Raw genomic sequence first — 20,089 nt, 5'->3', positions numbered from 1 at the left:
ACTCGGCCATCACCTCCCCAGTATGCTGCAGAAATAGTTGTTCTCTGTAATGCAGCTGCCTACCCAAGAGACGCTTATGAAATTTGTCCTTGATTGGTTAAGCCTCGTTTTCCAATCTCCCCCCCCCCCCCCCCCCCCCCCCTCAAATCTCTCTGGTCTCCCTGTCCCTGCAATCATGGAGATCTCTGTCTTCCTCCAACTCCTGCCTTTTGTTCATACCTGATTTTAATTACACCACTATTGACTGGCATGCTTTGAGATGCTGAAGCTCTTAAGTGCTGGAATTTTTTTCCATGATGTCCGCAGCCTCACTTCTCCCGCCTCCTTTGAAGATGTGGCTTTAAAACCTACTTGTCTTGTCCAGGCTTTTTGCACAGCTGTCCAAAATCTCTTCATGGCAGTGTTTCTCAAACTGTATTCCACTGTGGCCCTATTTTGAGGCTTGAAAATTCTCAAGCTGGTGAGAGCTAAGAGACTGGGGACCTGCTAGAGAGGGAGCACAGCTGTTGCAATGCAGTCGGAGCGGCACCGCAGTCATTATTACCACAGAGTTCATAACCCCCCAAATGTCTGCTTGTGCCCCCACTTTGGGAAGCCCTGCCATATGATCTCAGTTTTATTTTTGATGCTCCTGAGAAGCACCTTGGAACGTTTTCCAACAATTAATGTCAGTCATACAGCACGAAAACAGACTTTAAATGCAATTTATTGGTGCTTCATGTCGCTTACACTTGGAATGATCTGCCTCACCTGATTCTATTGGACATTTTCTGTGACTAGTAAGAACCCGATGAGTGGTTGCATCATTTAAGCTTTCAATACTGAGCTTGATTTGATTCCCTGACTCGAGAAAAAGCAATGACTATTTTTAAGGGCATGTACATAACTGTAATTGAGGTGCCAATGGTGTATGATCGAGGTGAATGACAGAGTCTAAGGAGCTGACCGGCATATTCCTGTTGCAACGTCTTTCCCGTCATATATGACCTAACCTTAATCTACCTCTGGGGCATCTCTCTTGTGAAGAGTTTAATTTCTACGGCATTTCTGACTTGCCGTATCTCAGTGTCACGCTTTGAGTTTGGACTTCCTGTCGCAAAATTGCTTCTTCACGTTCTCGGTGGCCATGTTGTGGAAAGCTTCATAGTCGAGGCTGTGGAACAGGCCCCAAACTCTCAACTCCTATACCCTCTCCCTTCTCTCCCACTCCCAAATTGAGATTGGCTGGCTGAAACAAGGATGACAAATTACCAAACAACAATTGTGTGTTTCCAGCAAATGTTGAATTCAATGAACGACTTGCATATTGCTCAGTTAGTAGCACTCTTGTCCCGCAGGTTGAGGATTCAACTCCTATTCCGGAAACTTGTAGAATATCTCTCCAGTGTGGTACTGAGGGGGAGCTGCTCTGTCAGAGTTGCCTTCTTTTGAATGAGATATTAAATTGAGGCCCTGTCAGTTTTTGAGTAAACACAGAATTACACCAAGGGATTATCTGAGGAGAGAAGATGTTTTCCCTGGTTTCCTGACCGTTTATTTCTTCCCCAGCCGGTGCCAAGCGAGCATCTTTACGGTGTCACAATGGTACAGGCATTTCAAAAGTACACCATTGGCTGTAAAGCACTTTGGGGCATCCTGATGTCGTGAAAATAATTTCGGAACGAAAAGCTATTTGGCCCATTGCCGGTATGAAGAGGACTGAGAAACCAAAAGTCTGATCTTTGGAAAGCTACCATTCTCAGGACAGCTATTACCACAATGCCGACTTCTGCCATCTTGTAGCGATGGATGGCATCAGCCATGAGCTGGACGTCCTCTGATGTCCTGCGATCCTGCTTTTTTTATTCTCTACCCAGAAGTGCTATCACACGTAACTGAGCAACTTACCCCCACCAAAGTCACCGTGACATTTTTCTTTTTGGTAACTAGTGTGACCACCAGTAAAAACACTCATGCATCCAACTGAATATTTACAAGCAAAGTCCATTACAGGCAATCAAAGGTGAAGCAGTGAGAAGAAGAGCAGAAAGGGACTAATTGAAATTGGAGGTGGAAGGGGAAATAAAGCACTGCATCCCCACTGGTGCCCACCTTTCTTTGAAGGCATCATGATGAACACCGCATGCTCCCTCTCCAAGGAGATCCGGGCATGAATGTGACCATGGAAAAAGGGCAGGCCGTTTGCAGAGATGATCCCCTCCACAGTCTGTAGCCTAGACTTCTTTTTACAGCCACCCTGGCCAGGTCCAGGGGCAGACCCACTGGGTAATCCTCCAATCTGTCCACACCTCTCTGCGTCGGTGCCCAAAGATCAGTAGGGTGGGGCTGAAGTGTAACCAAAAACACAACAAAAGCTTTTTCAAATCACCATAAAAAGGGAATGCAAACACCCACAGCCAATATACACATGCTTCACAGACTGCACAGCGCTACAAAATCAACAGGTCGGCTGGGAGTGAACCACACCGCAATCTGAGGTTGTAAGGAATGCTGCGAGCAACACCCTTTGCTTGGTGAAGGGTTTCGGCCTGAAATGTTGACTCACCCGCTTCTCAGATGCTGTTTGATCTGCTGTGCTTTTCCAGTCTCATACCTATGGAACATTCACCCCAGGTTCCCAATGGAAAGGTGAATTCCTGCTTAGAAAGCCCCCTGTTTGGGGATCCCACCCCCTCGTGGTAAATAAGCGCGCTGAGGCGTGTTTGGGTGACTAACATAGGAGTTGAGGCAGATGGTTTGCAGCAGTGCCTTGTACAAAAAAAAAAATGCTTCTTTGAGAGACAGAAAGACACATTGCACACAGCTAAGAGGTGCTCAGGTTGTGGGGCTTGTGTTCCTGAGGGACTTCAGGACCTTGGGGCCAATGTGGTTTTCTGTCTGAGCAGTGGTATGCACCGATGGGATTCCACCACATACTTGAGCATCCTCTGACTGGTACATGACATTAGGTCCAAACACTGCCATAGCCAGGCGATGGATGGTATCAGCCGTGAGTTGGACATTCTCCAATGCCCTGGCATCCTGGTTTTAGATAGACTCACAACTGGAAACATCTCTATGTCCACCTCATCAAGCCACTGTGGCATTTTCAGAGAAAAGCTGACATGAAAACAATTCAGCGTTGGAAAGGTGAGTATTTTGTGAATTCTCCCTTGGAATCAAAGAACCTAGTTTAGCCCTTGAATTCTTTTTGCAAGAGGTATTTTCTGCTGTCATCACATCTTATCTTGGCATCGCTGTTGCGCCATGCGGTATTTCTACATTCTGCCGTTGCTATGCCAACTGTTTGCTGACTTGTTGAAATGCCTGGCATGTGCCCAGTATGGGTTTGTTAAAAATTGCCAAACTGAACAGGAACTTTACATTTGCTGTCACATAAGCAAAAAATCCCCCAAATTATTCTGCATTCTATTGACTGCAATAAATTGTCATATCTATAATACATCATTTTCCTAAAGCCCAGGTTCCATCATTGATCATCAAAGATGCCGAATTCCATCAAAGCACAGGTGAAGGCCGTTCGGCTCGTTCAGCCAATACAAGCTCTTTGAAAAAGCTGAAAGCAAAAGCAGCAGTTGTCATGGAGCTATTCTATCATTTTTAATATAATTTTCATGCCCCTCCTCATGGTTTCAGAGCCATCTCCAGTGGAAATAGGAAAATTCTGTCTTTGACTGTGTTTCTCACCTTGTCTTCACCACCGCCCCCCCCCCCACCCCGAATTTTCTGTTTCTGTTTCACTTCTGAAGTGCTGATGTATTTTGGCATTGCTTTTTTTTTCTCCAACCTAGTTCACATTTGTAAATTTGCATGACCTTAATGTAAAGGACCGGAAGACTTTGTGAGTTAAATGTATAAAAAAATCACATTTGGGGGAGAAAAAGCCTATAGATATAAACTTGTCTATTTTTGATACATCAGTGCCCACCTGTTATGTCACCATATCCCTCAGAGACTTGAGTAAACCTACCAAATATTTCTACAATCCATTTAAATCCTTGGGGATTTCTTTTGCTGTACTATTTGTTTCCAGATGTTACTAGGTCTTGTGCAATGAGAAAACAAGAATTTACATTTAAATAGCACCTTTCATGATTTTGGGGTGTCCCGACTGGAGTTGAGTACATGAGGTATAGTCCACTATTGTCATGCTGTGGGAAATGCAGTAGCAATCTGCGCACACACTGATGAAATCATTTTCTGAAGATGGGTCCCAACCTGAAACATCAGCTTTCCTGCTCCTCTGATGCTGCCTGGCCTGCTGTGTTCCTCCAGCTTCACACCTTGTTAGCTAACGAACTAATGATCTGTTTATGTCATGTTCATTGAGGAATACTACGCTGTTTCACTTTTCTTCTTGTTTTTGACCTGAATGATGTTTGCTTGATCAACGCAGTAAGTCCTATTAGACGGCTTCAGTTAAATTGCCTCAGAGTTTCGCCTCTCCCAAGTCAAAAAGCTCACTCTTCACAATTGTTTATCGGAATTTTCTCCCACCCCTGTCCCCTTGAGTGGGACAAGAACAGTCTAGTCAGTTAAGTACAAAGAAAGAGAGAAGCCAAAGTGAATGTAGGCCCCTTAGAAAATGATCTGGGGAAATGGACAATGACAGAGTTGAATAAACACTTTGCATTAGTCGTCACAATAGAAGACTCTAATTGCATGCCAAAATTACCAAATATTCAAGGGCAAGATGAGGAAGTAAAATGAATACAATTACTAGCACTGGAGAAAAAGTGCTCGAGGAACTAATGAGGCTAAAGATGGTTCCCTGAATGTGATGGGATGCATCCTGGGACATTAAAATGCTGAGATTGAGAATGTACTGATAGGAATCTTCCTGGAATGCTTAGATTCTGGGAAACTGCCAATATAACACTCTTTATTTAAAAAGGGAAGGAGACAAAAACCAGGCAACTGTAGGCTAGTTAGTTTCACATCTATCATAGGGAATACATTAGCATCTATTACAAGAATATGACAGAAGAGCATTTGGAAATACATAGTCTGATCAAGCAGATTCAATACGGCTACATGAAGGACAAATGATACCTGACACATATTAGGATTTGTTTGAGGAGTTAACAAGCAGGAAAGAGGAAGCAGTGGATGTAATATACTTGGATTCTTAGACATTTGATGAAGTATCACACGTTAGGCTACTTAATAAGAAAGAGCCCATGATGTTGGAAGTGGTATAATTAGCACAGATACAGGATAGGCGAACTGACAGAAGACAGGTGCGAAAGTGGAGTTGAGGATTATCGGATCAGCTGTTGTCTTATTGAATTGTAAAGCAGATTCATTGGGCTGAATGGCATACATTCGCTCGTTTACTGACAGTCTAATGGAGGCTGTTAAGACATTCTGAGACAGCATGGCTTCACCTCACTTCATTCAATGGTCTTTACTCTGTATCCCTTCTTATCCTTACCAAATGGAAATTGAGGAATCTCAGTCTTTAAAATTTTAATTTGATGCCCTAGGGTAGGGGATGAGCAATAAATGCTGACCAAGCTAGCAACACCCATATTCCATGAATGAATTTTAATAACTAAAGGTAGCTCATTCACTACCACTTTGTGGTTAGAATGAATGCAGGCCTTCAGAGAGACACTCGCATCCCGTTAGCAAATTTTAGAGAAAAAGTTATGCTCATTGAAGAACAGCCATTGTTAAGGTAGAGTACACCCTCAAATTTGAAGTTTTTTTGTGGCAGATAATGAGTAATATTTTATTGTTTTGTAGGGAAACGAATTGATAGCAACATGCGTTAATATGCACCTGTTTTTTTTACAGCAGCTTCTAAATAGACCAAACATTTGGCAGTCTAAAGGTGCAATGAAAATGATTTTGTTTTAAAAATTCATCCATACACAGAACATAGGCATCCCCGGCTGGCCAGCATTTATTGCCTATCCACAGGTGGTGGGGAGTTGCCTTGAATTGCTACAGTCCATTTACTGAAGATAAACCCACAATGCCTTCAGAGGCAATTCCAGGATTTTGACCCAACATCACTGAAGGAATGGCGATGTATTTCCAAGTCAGGATGGCGAGTGGCTTGGAGGGGAACTTGCAGCTGGTGGTATTCCCAGGTATCTGCTGCCCTTGTGCTTCCAGATGAAAGTGGTCATGGGTTTGGAAAGTGCTGTTTCAAGATCTTTGGTGAATTTCTGCAGTCCATCCTGTAGCTGGTGCGCACATCTGCTGAAATCGGTGGTGGAGGGAATGGATGTTTGTGGATCTGGTGTGAATCAAGTGGGCTGCTTTGTCCTGGATGGTATCAAGCTTCTTGAGTGTTTGGTGAAGTTGCACCTACCCAGGCAAGTGTGGAGTATTCCATCACACTCCTGATTTGTGCCTTGTAAATGGGGATGGGCTTTGGGGTGTCAGGAAATGAGTTCTTAGCCTCTTACCTGCTTTTGCAGTAATAGCACTTACAAGACTCGCTCGGTTAGTTTCTGGTCACATTTTTGGGTTACGGGTAAAACTTAAATCACATACTGTTCTGTTCACCATTTCTCTTCCCAAACTAACCGACAAAAGGGTTTTGCTGTGAAAGCTTGTGAGTTCACATTAACCTGTAGGACTGCAAGCTGGTGTCATGTGACATGCGACTTTGTCCAACCCAGTCCAACACTGGCACCTGCACATCATGACTGTTCAGTGACACTTATTCTGCCCATTGCTATCTCCATGGCCCAGAGCCCCCATCACGTGAGCACTTTATTTATTATCTCACTGAGCATATCGTCTCCGATTTTCCTTTTGTCTGATCTTTGGCAGCCATTTATACAGCTGTCCAGGTATTACCAGAGGATAAAAACAATAATATTTGAGAACGAGTTATGCTGGTCCAACCTGACTTTTATATCTGAAAATGGAGCTTTTCAGCATTTATTTCCAAGTACAGTGGTTGATTTCCTTCTGGGTGAGCTCTGAGATACTCTCTTGTGACTTCACTGTCATTGTCAAAAGCACCATAAAAATTTACCTTTTTGATGAAAATATTTGTCACCTGAGTTAATGTCTCTGTTTCGGTTTTGGTGTCAGGTTTTTTCTGATGATCAGTCAATCTAGCAGGAAGCTTTGGGCACCTTGCCTCTTTACATGTAATATAGACAGGAGAAAAATTGAAGGCCCTTAAATTTTCTTCTGCTTATTGTGAGAATAAAGTTGTTCTTGGATAAACGAGTTATCAAATCAATAGACGATATGTGTATTCACTTTCTAACTGGCTTTGGAAAGCAGTGTACAATGTGGATGGATGTATTGGGTACCGAGTGAGATGAGAGCTAGGGATGGGGGTGCACAGTTACAGCTGGAGGTCACCAGTTGAAGCCTCTGGATGAATAGTACCTCCTGTGGGAGTATTTGGAGGGAGTACAGTGGTAGGCGCTAAACACTACTTAAAACAAAAATGTTTTCTGAGGAGAATTTGAAAACAGAGCAGAAGGTGGTAAGACATGGATTCCAGGCTGCAGTTTCTGGCCTTTTCCTGTAGCCGTGAGCTTGCCTTGGTGACGGTGGGTCAAGTTGCAAGGTCTGGATGCTGGGCTGCCCCATACAGTGCCCCATACAGAGGTTTCAGAGGGCTGAGCCTCAATTGTCTGAGTGTCTGAATGTTTTTGAAATATGTTGGGAGTTTCTTGCTCATCGGGAAGAACTTGGAAAATGTATCACTTCAGATCTTTGAATTGTTGGGTTTGGACCTCCCCAGGGCAATGATATTTAAAGTTAAAGTGAGTACGTGCTGTTCAAGAGCTTCTAACTTGTGATCCTTGTTATATACTAATCAATCCTCACTGCATAATGGGAATCAGTTGGCACAATCTGTGTTGAGATGCTATTTATGGACTATGTGCATAGAAGCAGCAGAAAATGAATTTTGCATGTGCAAAGATTGCTTCCAGTTTTCTCCCAAGTGAACTTATGTGATGAACCAGCCTATCTATTCTCTTCTGTACAGCTGGTCGACTAGCCTTGAGTTGACGTAACTTGATGCTCACCTTTAACCTTTTCCATTTTCATTAGAACAAGTTGCAGCACTAGATGCCCAGACGATTGTCCACACAGCTTGTGGAGAAGCCCACACTGTTGCCCTCAATGATCAAGGTCAGGTCTTTTCATGGGGAGCAGGAAGAGATGGTCAACTAGGGATTGATTCCACCGAGGAGACTATCCGAATACCAAGGTACCAGACAGTCCCCATGGACAGTCTTCAATATGAAGTGTGCTGCAGAGATTCAATGCCTGCTTACAATATTAAACATGATGTATCTGGAATAGTGCATTGTGGTGGACATGTATAAAACATAGAAACAGGAGTAGGCCATTTAGTTCCTCAAGCCTATTGTAGAGTCATGCAGCAGGGAAACAGATCCTTTGATCCAACCAGTCCATGCCAAACATAATCCCAAACTAAACTAGTCCCACCTATCTGCTTCTGGCCCACATCCCTCCAAACCTTTGCTATTCATGTGTTTATGCAAATGTATTTTAAACGGTGTAATTGTACCCGCATCAACCACTTCCTCAGGAAGTTCAATTCAAATGCAAACTGCCCTCGGTGTAAAAAATTTGCTCCTGTGTCTTTTTAAAACCTCTCTCCTCTCACCTTAAAAATATGCCCTTAGTCTTAAAATTTCCCATCGTAAGGAGAAGTCACTTACTATTAATCCTATCTATATCTGTCATTATTTTATAAGCTTCTATAAGGTCACTTCTCAACCTCCCACACTCCAGTGAAAAAAGTCCCAGCCTATCCAGCCTTTCTTTATAACTCAAACCTTCTATACGTGGCAACATCCTGGCAAAGCTCTTCTGAACCCTCTCCAGCTTAATAATATCCATCCTATAACAGGGCAACCAGAACTGGGCATAGTATTATGGAAGAGGCCTCACCAATCTCCTTTACAACTTCAACATGACTTCGGTTCTGCCCTTCAGTGAGATCATTGACCAATCTGTGGCCTAACTCTCAAGTATCTACCTTTTGCCTCATATCCCTTACTACTTTGTTGCTGAACAAAAAATTATCTATCTCATTTAAAATTAACAACTGATCCTGTATTAACTGTCATTTGTGGAAGGGACTTCCAAACCTCTACGACCTTTTGGTGTAGAAGAGGATCCTAATATTTCTCCTGCGTGTTCTGGCCCTAATTCTCAGACTGTGCCCCCAGCTCCAGGATTGCCAACCAATAGAAATTGTTTACCTTTGTCTATTCTGTTAATAAATTGAAGATATCAATCACCTCACCCTTTATACCTCCAACCTCTGGAGAAAACAGGTCTAATTTGTGTGATCTCTTCTTGTAACTTAACTTATGAAGTTTGGGTATCGTTCTTGTGAACCTACATTGTTCTCCATCCAAGGCCAATACATCCTTCCTGAGGTGTGATGCCTAGATCTGCTCTCAGCACTTCGAGTGGGGTGTGATTCTGTTGTTTGAATTGAAAGTGGTTTTAATGAAACCCTTTTAATTCTGGTGTGTTGAATAAGTAGTAAGTACTGAACTGTTAGGCCTGTTCTGTGTTCTTGACTGCTGTGAAACTTGTCAAAGTGAAGCTTATGAAATAACAGTGCACACTGGACAGCATCGCTTTATTGCAGTTGTTCAGCTGTGCATGTGAACACCAGAGTTTGCTGTCCTATTTCTTCCTTAGTGGGGGTGAGTGCTGATTGCATCAAGAATGCGCATTGAGGCTAAATCTTTGCAGACATGATTTTCTCTCTCTCTCTCTCTTCCTCTCTCTTTTTTTAATCTCCTGTTCTCTCTTTGACTTTAAGTGAGCTTTTCTTCTCCAGGTTAGTCCGGACGTTGAATGGATGCGTGGTCATACAGGTCACTTGCGGAAGCTGGCATTGCATGGCACTTACTAAAGGTAACTCTGTATAATCTGAATGCACTAACTAACCTCACCGAGACACTGAGCTATGACCATGTCTGAGGTCTCAGTAACACGTATGCTGGAGGGGCAGCTTTAGTCTTTGACCTTGTGCTGTTGAATCAGCCAAAATTCTAGTTTCCAAGCAAACTGGTAGGTCAGGTTATGTGGAACAGTCCCTCTTCTGCACCTACACAGGCCCCAAACCCCACCTCTTCCTCTGTTACATTGATGACTGTGTCGGCGCTGCATCTTGCTCCCCAGAGGAGCTTGAACAGTTCATCCATTTCAACACCTTCCACTCCAACCTCACATTCACCTGGGCCATCTCCAGCACATCCCTCACCTTCCTGGACCACTCAGTCTCCATCTCAGGTAACCAGCTAGAAACTGATGTCCATTTCAAGCCCACTGACTCCCACAGCTACTTAGAATACACCTCCTCCCACCCACCCTCCTGCAAAAATTCCATTCCCTACTCCCAATTCGTCTGCCTCCGCCGCATCTGCTCCCAAGATGAGGCATTCCACTTCCGCACATACCAGATGTCCACATTCTTCAAGGACCGCAACTTTTTCCCCGCAGTGGTCGAGAACATCCTTGACCGTGTTTCCCGCAAAACGACCCTCACACCCTGCCCCCGCCACAACCGCCCCAAGAGGATCCCCCTCGTTCTCACATACCACCCCACCAACCTCCGGATACAACGCATCATCCTCCGACACTTCCGCCATCTACAATCCGACCCCACCACCCAAGACATTTTTCCATCCCCACCCTTGTCTGCTTTCCGGAGAGACCACTCTCTCCATGACTCCCCTGTTCGCTCCACACTCCCCTCCAACCCGACCACACCCGGCACCTTCCCCTGCAACCGCAGGAAGTGCTACACTTGCCCCCACACCACCTCCCTCTCCCCCAACCCAGGCCCCAAGATGACTTTCCATATTAAGCAGAGGTTCACCTGCACATCTGCCAATGTGGTATACTGTATCTATTGTACCCGGTGTGGCCTCCTCTACATTGGGGAAACCAAGCGGAGGCTTGGGGACCACTTTGCAGAACACCTCCGCTCGGTTCGCAATAAACAACTGCACCTCCCAGTCGCGAACCATTTCACCTCCCCCTCCCATTCTTTATATGACATGTCCATCATGGGCCTCCTGCAGCGCCACAATGATGCCACCCGAAGGTTGCAGGAACAGCTGTGGACTTCACAAGCTTCAAAATCTCCCAAATCTCCCCTCCCCCCACTGCATCCCAACACCAGCCCAGCCTGTCTCCGCCTCCCTAACCTGTTCTACCTCTCACCCATCCCTTCCTCCCACCTGAAGCCGCACCTCCACTTCCTACCTACTAACCTCACCCCACCTCCTTGACCTGTCCATCTTACCTGGACTGACCTATCCCCTCCCTACCTCCCCACCTACACTCTCTCCACCTATCTTCTTTTCGCTCCATCTTCGGTCCACCTCTCCCTCTCACCCTATTTCTTCCAGTTCCCTCTCCCCATCCCCCTCTCTGATGAAGGATCTAGGCCCGAAACGTCAGCTTTTGTGCTCCTGAGATGCTGCTTGGCCTGCTGTGTTCATCCAGCTTCACATTTTATTATCTTGGTAGGTTGTACAAACGTGATTTTGCTCTGCCAGTCCAGAGCACTGCTGTGAAGGTGCAACATCCCATGGTGTCTTTTCCTAAACTTATTTGATACGCTAACAACCACCATCACCCCCCCCCCGCAACTCCACTGCCCATTCCCCCATCCCAATCCCGTCTCCTGTGACTTGTAGCAGTGCTATTGTCTTAAGTCTCAATGGGTAAAATGTACCTGAGATGCGTGTAAAATGGGTGATGCTACCTGGGCACTAAACATCTTTTACCGTTCTGGTTTCTATTCACGGTAAATGGTAGAGGAGTTTAAAAGATACCTGTCATGCCCTTTCCACTGATATGGAAGGTCAACATCATTCCCCCTTTCATGTGCAACATCTGGTTGAATGCCCGAAGCAAATGCTATATTTCTATAATGTTGATGGAGAATTTTTGCTTCAGTTGGTGTTTTTTTTTCTTGTTTTGTTTTCCTCTAGATAGCCGTCTCTTTGCTTGGGGCCAGAATGCTCATGGCCAGCTGGGCTTAGGGAAAAGTTATCCCTCTCAGACCAGCCCCCAATGTGTCAAATCTCTGACTGGGATTCCGCTGGCTCAGATCGCTACAGGAGGGACCCACAGCTTCACTCTGTCGCTGTCGGGGGCAGTGTTTGGCTGGGGGAGGAATAACTGTGGTCAGCTGGGACTCAGTGACGATAAAGGTATGCAGTTAACAGTGGTGTGAGCTTTTTGGGAACGATTGGTATGCAGTCTCTGAAGACCCTCACTCAAGTCAGGAACCTTGTGTTCATGGAAAAGTGAAGGTCAGGAGAAGACTAGCTAGCACATTAGCCTGTCCTGATTTTTTATGCTGGCTGTTTTCCAGGTAGAATGAGGTGTATTAGGAAGTAGAGCTAGGAACAAAGTTGTAACTGGTTATATATTTCTGCTTCCAAGTGATCTTGTGGAGGTGGATTTGGATCCAGCAGGTGGATAGCCAGTTAGACTTTCATTCACGAGATGTTGGCATCATTGGCTAAGCTGACATCTATTGTTTGTCTCCAGTTGCCTTTGAAGGTCGTATTGTACCACCTACTGGGATATGGGAATAGTCACTGTTCTGTAAGGGAAGGAGTTTGAAGATTTTGACCCAGTGGTAGAGAATTAACACTGATCTAGTTCCAGGTCAGGATGGAGCATGGCTTGGAGGGGGACTTGCAGTGTGGGTGGTATTTCAATCCATCTACTACCTCTGCCCATCTGGATGGTAAAGGTTGTGGGTTTGGAAGGTGGTAATGTTCTCCAAGGCACACACTGGGATTATTCAAATTAAAGGGTGTGTTAGGCCTTGAGAGATGAAGGTAGCTTTATGAGAATATATGCAAGAATTGAATTATAAATGTTCTACTTCAAGTAAGTGCCAGCCTCGCCATGCTTTTTACATTGTCTTGATGAAGAGGGGGAATTGCTAGCAAGGGTAGCGTTTATTATCCACCCCCAACACCCTGAGGCAGTGGTGAGCTAACTCCTTGAATGTTGCAGAGTTCACCTCTCCAGAGGGTATTGACATTGATGTGGAACTGATTTCACATCTATGCTCAGAACACACAGGGATGGTGAGTGAAATAGTTCCCAAAAATGGCCAAATTACCTGGAAGAATCAAATCAATCAAGGTGGGCAGGGGTGGAAATATGGTGGAAGAGGTGGAGTAAGCCTGCAGCCGAGGCTGGACATGGTGGCCTGAATCTACAGGGAGAGTCGAGGACTAGAGGGCAGACTCTTAGAATAAAGGGGTGCCAATTTAAAATTGAGATGTCAAGGAATTTCATCTGAGGGTTATAAGCCTTTGGAACTGCTTGCTACAGAGAGCAGTGGGGGTACAGCCCTTGTGTATACTTAAGGCTGAGATAGATTCTTAATGTGTTGGGGAATTAAGGGTTACAGAGAAAGGGCAGGAAAGTGGATATGTGGAATGCTAGATCAGCCATGATTCTGTTGAATGGTGGAGCAGGCTCAAGGGGACAAGTAGCCTGCTCCTGTTGCTATTTCTTAAGGTCTTATGATACAAGGCCAAGGGGGAATGAATCTGTGTGCACGCCCTGGGGGGAAAAGCAGACAGTTCACCAGGTCAGGTGAGAATTGAATGACAAGAAAGGGACTGCAAAGAGGTGGACGAGTAGAGAATCAAAGGTGATAAAGTGTGAAGAGGGAGGGATACTGCCAAGGGAAGTCCATCAATAAATCAGCACCTGCTTTAATAGGAGCCAGGAAATCTAAGTTCCAGGTCATGAATTCCTTGCAAATTAAAATGTTTTTCATGAAGTGTGTGTCAGATATTGCCAACAAAGTCTTTTGTTGTCTTGTGTCCATTTAAATATTATGCAATGAAGAAATTTCAACTTTCCTTGTGTGTTGTATCTTTTACATTTCATGGAGGGGTGATAAAAAAAATTGAAGATGATGCTGAATTCTATTAATTCTGCCTCCGCGTGTCTAAATGTCACATAGGTCAACACAACTACAGAAGATAATGTTATAACATGACTACATCTCACCTAATGAATGAGTTGATGAGAATCAAAAATTAGCTTCCCAAAAATGAGAGGTGTTTTTCAACTTTGACTACTCATTCACATTGTAGATCTTATTGGGGTTCAGAGTAAATATGGGGCATTTAGAATATTTTTCCAAGTATTCAGATTTGAAAGGAGATTAAGGAAGTTATTTCTTAAGAAAGGTTCTCCAGGTTATGGAGTGGAGGTTTTCTTCCCAAGTGAATTGGTTGAGTTTTTCCTGACAATTATTCGTGGTACAATACAGGCTGACATTTAGCAGTTCCTCATTATATAGTGGGATATTTGAACTCCAGTTCTCTAAATTCATCATCCAGTAACATAAGCACCACACTATCGTTTCCTGGCAGATATTGGGTTTGAAACTGAATTATCAAACTCCTGTTTTTTAAAATTTCTGCCAATGGTGCATAAGTCAGTTAGTGAACAGATTGTATCTGTTTGCATTTGTAGATCGAGATGTTCCCAATCATGTCAAGTTCCTGAGGACACAGAAGATTGTTTACATTAGCTGTGGTGAGGAGCACACAGCAGCTCTAACAAAGGTACAGTTTCCTTTTCATATGAAGAATGTGTGTGTCATTGGAAAGACCAGCATTTATTGTGTTATCACCCCAGCTGATGGTACTACTGGACACATCCAAGAATGATATCTGGCCTAATGGATTTTTTAAAAAAAGTTAATTGATATAATAGTCATTCGCTGAGGCTTTGTGCAACAAAGCTGCAGATTTTCTTTCACAACAGAGCAGAAGTTTCATCGACAAAAGATGAAAACCAAAAGTCTAGATATAGTAAACATTTAGAAAAATCTTAAACATGCAACAAAACAAAGTTTCACTCTTGTCTAATATCACCATAAAGTGATTCAAATCCAGAGAAATTATCCCTCAACATCAAATCATTAAGTTTCACTTAATAGATTTGCCACACAGTTCTTTGTAAATTATGAAGGCATGTTAGGTGAACAATCAAAGCTGAGGGGCTAGACTTTTCCAGATTTTAATAACCTGCCAGTTTCTAACCAAACACTCCTGGTTTAAAAAGTTTCTTACACACACACACACACACACACTAAAACATAAAAGAACTAAGCAGGAGTAGGCAATTCAGCATCTCACCTTGTTGTGCCATATGATGCATTCATGGCTGATCTCATTTCAGCCTCAACTCCATTTTCACACCTGTTCTTCATAATCCTTCAGCCCATTACTAATTACAAATCTGCCCATCTTGCCTTAAAAATTTACCCAATATCCCAGCATCCACCACACATCAGGGTAGTGAATTATACAGATTCACAATCCTTTCAGAGAAAGGAGTTATCTCTGTTTGTTTTAAATCTGTTACCTCTTAACCCAAAACTGAGCTCACTTTCCAGGTTGCTTCACATAAAGAAACGTCTCTATGGCTGCTTTGCCAATCACCATTAGCATTGAAATATCTCCACATAGGCCAGTATCTGGTCACCAAGTTACCCTTTGTCTATGCAGGGGAGTCCTCAATACTGATACAGCTTGCTCAGAGTCAGCTATCAGACTAAGCAAGTTGGCTGACCCTCCTGTTCTTATTTGTCAGCCAGGGCTTCCTGATTGGACCAGATTAATAGCTCCAATCAGGGAACTCCTACTCTATGATGTACATCTAGTTGACCTTGTTACAATCACTACAGGCATCTTGTAACCTCAATTAGATCTCCTCTCATTCTTTTAAAGCAGACCCCAAAATAGATAACCGCTCACTTATCTATGTTAAATTCATCTGCAAAATTTTGGCACATTCACCTGAACCTTTCCATTTGTAAATTTCTTATTTCTTCATTTCAACTTACTTTGCCACCTGTTTTAGTGTAATTTTCAAACTTGATGCAAGGATAGAAAGTACTAGAGCCAAGTAATTAATATAGATTATATATAGCTGGGGCATGAGGACCAAACCCTGTGTCACCCCACCAGTTATGTCTTGCCAAACAGATAGACTTATTTATCCTGAATCTCTTGTCAGTCCTCTATCCAAGCAAAACAAAAGCCCTAACTCCACGAGATCTTGCCTTGTATATTAATCTTTTGGGTGCGACTTTATCATATGCCTTTTAGATGTCCAGACATACTACGTCTGAAGGATCCCCATTGTTCATATTACTTGTTACATCTTCAATGAACTCCAGCAAACATGATTTACCCTTCATAAAAATATGCTGACTCTGATGGATTGTACATTGACTTCCCAAATGTTCTGTTATTATTTCCTTAATCATGGATTCTGACAATTTCCCAATGATATGTTAAACAAGCGGGTCTGTAGCTTCTTACTTTCTGTTCCCCTCCCTTTTTGAATAAGGGCTTTACATTACCATTTTTCCAATCCGCTGGAACATTTCTCACATCAAGGGAATTTTAGAATATTCTAACCAATGCATCGCTAGTTGTGCTGCCACTTAGATTAACTCAGACTAGGATGTAGACCATCATGGCCTGGGGATGAAATCAAACTTGGACTCTCAAGTAACTGTACTTTCCCTAAATTGTCCTATACACCTTTCTAGGGAAGAGATGATATTTTCTTCTGACCTCAGTCAGAACTCTGAAAGTTTTTGGGGAATTCAGTCTCTGAATTTTAAGCTGAAATCAATCCTTGATTACCCTGAAGGAAAAACAAGCTGACGGCCCTTAATGTTTACCCCAGTTGTTGTAAACTCACACATTAAAAACAACTTCCATTAACATTCCAGAGGTCCCTGTTCTCTGCCACATACTGGATAAGGTTACTGTTCTAGAAAGACTGGTTGACCTTTTTATAAGCTCTTCACAAAAGTAGCCAACTATGCATGCGACTATTTTAAACCCAAACTCTAAAGATGACCTATCTCAGTCAGACACCTTTCACCACAGTGGCCCAATCACTAAGTGTCTTTGAGAAAGTGCTGGTGAGGCACCCCTTTGTAAATTGGAAGCATACTTGAGAGAAGTAAACTTGCCAGGCTACAGGTAAGAAGTGTGAAACGGGACTGACTGGATTGCTCTGTAGTGATCTGGCATGGATGCACTGGACTGAATTGCCTCTCTTTTGAGCCATTATGTTGTGTGTGTCATTCTGCAGTCAGTCTGATGTAGGAGGCTCCCACAATGCAAGATTGAATGGATGATTGGAGCTTTGGGGCAGGGTGGTGTGTTTGCTTTAAAGGGGTGGTGTCTCTATGCACCACACACCCTTGTCATTCTAATGGTGCGCGGTAGAGTTTGTGGGTTTGAATATTGCTACGGAAGAGTTGCTGATGTAATTTTACATGCACTGTCATGAAATCAATGGTGAAGACTTCAAAAGTTGTGTTTTTGATGCTTACAAGCAAAATACATGGCCCTGTTATTAGTAATTAACCCGCAGTGGTCAGGATATTGTAAATGAACACCTAGAATGTAAATATTGAGCTTGAATAAAACGTGACAAGCCCCAGTCTAGAGTCATAAAGTTAGACAGCATGGAAACAGTCCCTTTGGTCCAACCGGTCCATGCCGAACACAATCCCAAACTACTACTCCCTGCCTGCTCCTGGCCCATATCTCCCCAAACCTTTCCTTTTTATGTACTTCTCCAAATATCTTTTAAATGTTGTAATTATTTACCCACATCCACCACTTCCTCAGGAAGTTCATTTCATATACGAACCACCCTCTTTGTAAAAGATTTGACCGTCATGTCTTTTTTAAAATCTCTCTCCTCTCACCTTAAAAATGTGCCCCCGTGTCTTGAAATCCCCCATCCTGGAGAGAAGACAACTACCATTAACTCTATCTATACCCCTTGTTATTTTATAAACTCCTATTAAGCCACCTTTCACGCTCCTATGCTTGAGTGAAAAATGTCCTAGCCTATTCAGCCGTTTTTTATATAACTCAAACCATCCATACCCAGCAGCGGTCTGGTAAATCTCTTCTGAACCCTCTCCAGCTTAATAATATCCTTCCAATAACTGGACACAGTATTCCAGAAGAGGCCTCACCAATGTCATGTACAACCTCAACATGTCTTCCCAACTCCAATACATGGACTGAGCAATGAAGGCAAGCGTGCCAAACACCTTTTTCACCATCCTGTCTATAGCATGGAACTCCCACTGTAATCCAAATTAATGGACCGTGTAGCCTGGACTTCATACGGTTATTCCCCTTGAAGTAGAATTTTGATATAAATGAGGCTCTATGATGTTTCCTTCCTGCATGAGAGGTGCTACACAAATGGAAATTGTTACTGCTGCTGCTGTTAAGTTAGCAATATAGTGAAGGAACGGCCATCTATGCACCCAACGGGCACAATGTTCCCCAGCCTCTACCCTACTTGTACATTGTCATGGAAGATCAGCTTTGAAATATTCCAGTCTAATTGTACTGTATCAGCCATGATCCTATTAATTAGCAGAGCAGTCTTGAGGTGTTGAGTGGCCTACTCCTGTTCCTGTTTCTTATCGTCTTATGTACTGTCATGTAGATGTATACAACTGCCAATCTATAATTTATGCATTGACAGATTAATGTATACTGTAGTGCTAACTTTCCAAATTGTTCATTCCCATTGCATTTTGTGTAACCTTCACCCAGAATGGAGGTGTTTTTACTTTCGGAGCTGGTCTTTGTGGGCAGCTGGGACATAACTTCATAAATAATGAAATAAATCCTCGCAGAGTCCAAGAATTGATGGGAAGTGAAGTCTCCCAGATAAGCTGTGGAAGGTGAGTATGTTTGATATAAAATCAGCTTGGGCAATGCACTTGAGTGAGTTCTGTTTACTTATCTGTACTGCATAGGTCTACTTTTACTGGTAACAACTGGTGCATGATGATTGCATCATATAAGCTAGCTGTGCTTCGAACACACCAGTTTCCATTTTAACAAAGCTACACACAACGATCACTTCTTTCCTTGAAGCATGACTGTTTATATTAAGAATTTCATTCTGAAATTACTGAGACAGGCAATCAGTTGTATCAACTGTATCTTTAGAGATAGGCAATCACCTTTAGGGACTGATAATAAATACATCCATGCTAAGAGCTCACTTAAAAAAGACAACTTGTAAGTGTGAAGCGCCTTTTAGTATTGGGGGGGAAAAAAATTGTGGTCATTTCCTGAAGTGTAGTCAGACAAAACAGGCTCCAGCTTGGACATGTGGTATGGGTGGTTTGTGGCGTGGTCAAAGAGATAGCTCTGGTTAGTTTGTACAGTTTTGGATTACTGGTTGCTTTGGTTCGACCTTCAGCACGTGACTCTTATACCTAACATTTTATTCCAGGGTTTGTCTCCAGTACCTCTTATTTTTAATTTTTTGCGATTATCTCTCTGCCTCAGTTAATCGCATTATAAGTCATCTCTTCACTTGTTATTCAGCTGTTGACACTTTACTCATTCTGTCTGACACTCTCTTGACCACCCACAGAGACTTAGTATTTGGCCGGTTGACACTCCGCTCACTGTTTGTATGATCTGCTGATCTCTCTGATTGTAAAGTCTGTGCCTGGGTGTTCTCTTCACTTCACTTGATGAAGGGACAGTGCTATAAAAGCTTGAAGTTTCAAACAAATGTGTTGGACTACAATCTGGTGTTGTGTGACTTTTGACTTCGTCCACCCCAGGCCAACGCCAATGCCTCCATATCATGGCTATTAATGAAACTGCCATCCTTACCGGGTCTACCCTGCATATGATTTCAGAGCCACAGCAATGTGGTTGACTTTTATCTGCTCTCAGAGCAATCAGGATTGGGCAATAAATGACCCAGCCAGTGATGCCCTCATCCTGCGAATAAATAAAGAAATCGTAAAAAGAAACTGGGACAAGAAAATAATTACACAAACATTATTATGAACATAATCTCAAAATAAATGAGACAATTTATTGTCTGGGTGAAGGGGCAAACTTAAAGTGTGTAAAATCGTGGGGAAAAGCAAAAGAAATTTTTAGATTTAATTAGACTTTTAATAATGGACCAAAGGACTGTTCATGTCCTTGAACAAAGAGTTTGCAGTTTTGACGCCAGAAGT

The 20,089-nt window shown here is 43.1% G+C and overlaps 1 protein-coding gene across 10 annotated transcripts in view; it reads left to right on the top strand.

Moving 5' to 3' along the window:
• The window catches only part of LOC125450974 (probable E3 ubiquitin-protein ligase HERC3), an 85,064-nt gene that overhangs the window by 10,439 nt on the left and 54,536 nt on the right, over positions 1-20,089 (top strand). For 9 of the 10 annotated variants that reach the window (XR_007247189.2, XR_007247192.2, XM_048527553.2 and 6 more), the window contains 5 exons: positions 8,038-8,197; positions 9,815-9,891; positions 11,982-12,203; positions 14,509-14,600; positions 18,651-18,781. Coding sequence is in view for 8 of the 10 variants with exons in the window: in XM_048527553.2 (XP_048383510.1) it covers positions 8,038-8,197; positions 9,815-9,891; positions 11,982-12,203; positions 14,509-14,600; positions 18,651-18,781 (682 nt within the window). In the remaining 2 variants the exon portion in view is untranslated. The remainder of the gene's footprint in view (positions 1-8,037; positions 8,198-9,814; positions 9,892-11,981; positions 12,204-14,508; positions 14,601-18,650; positions 18,782-20,089) is intronic. The other variant, XM_048527562.2, reaches the window with a different exon arrangement.

This window comes from Stegostoma tigrinum, chromosome 1 (assembly GCF_030684315.1).
Source record: "Stegostoma tigrinum isolate sSteTig4 chromosome 1, sSteTig4.hap1, whole genome shotgun sequence".
NCBI lineage: Eukaryota > Metazoa > Chordata > Chondrichthyes > Orectolobiformes > Stegostomatidae > Stegostoma > Stegostoma tigrinum.
Note: the sequence above shows the minus strand (reverse complement) of the source record. Positions and strands in the feature narration are given on the sequence as shown.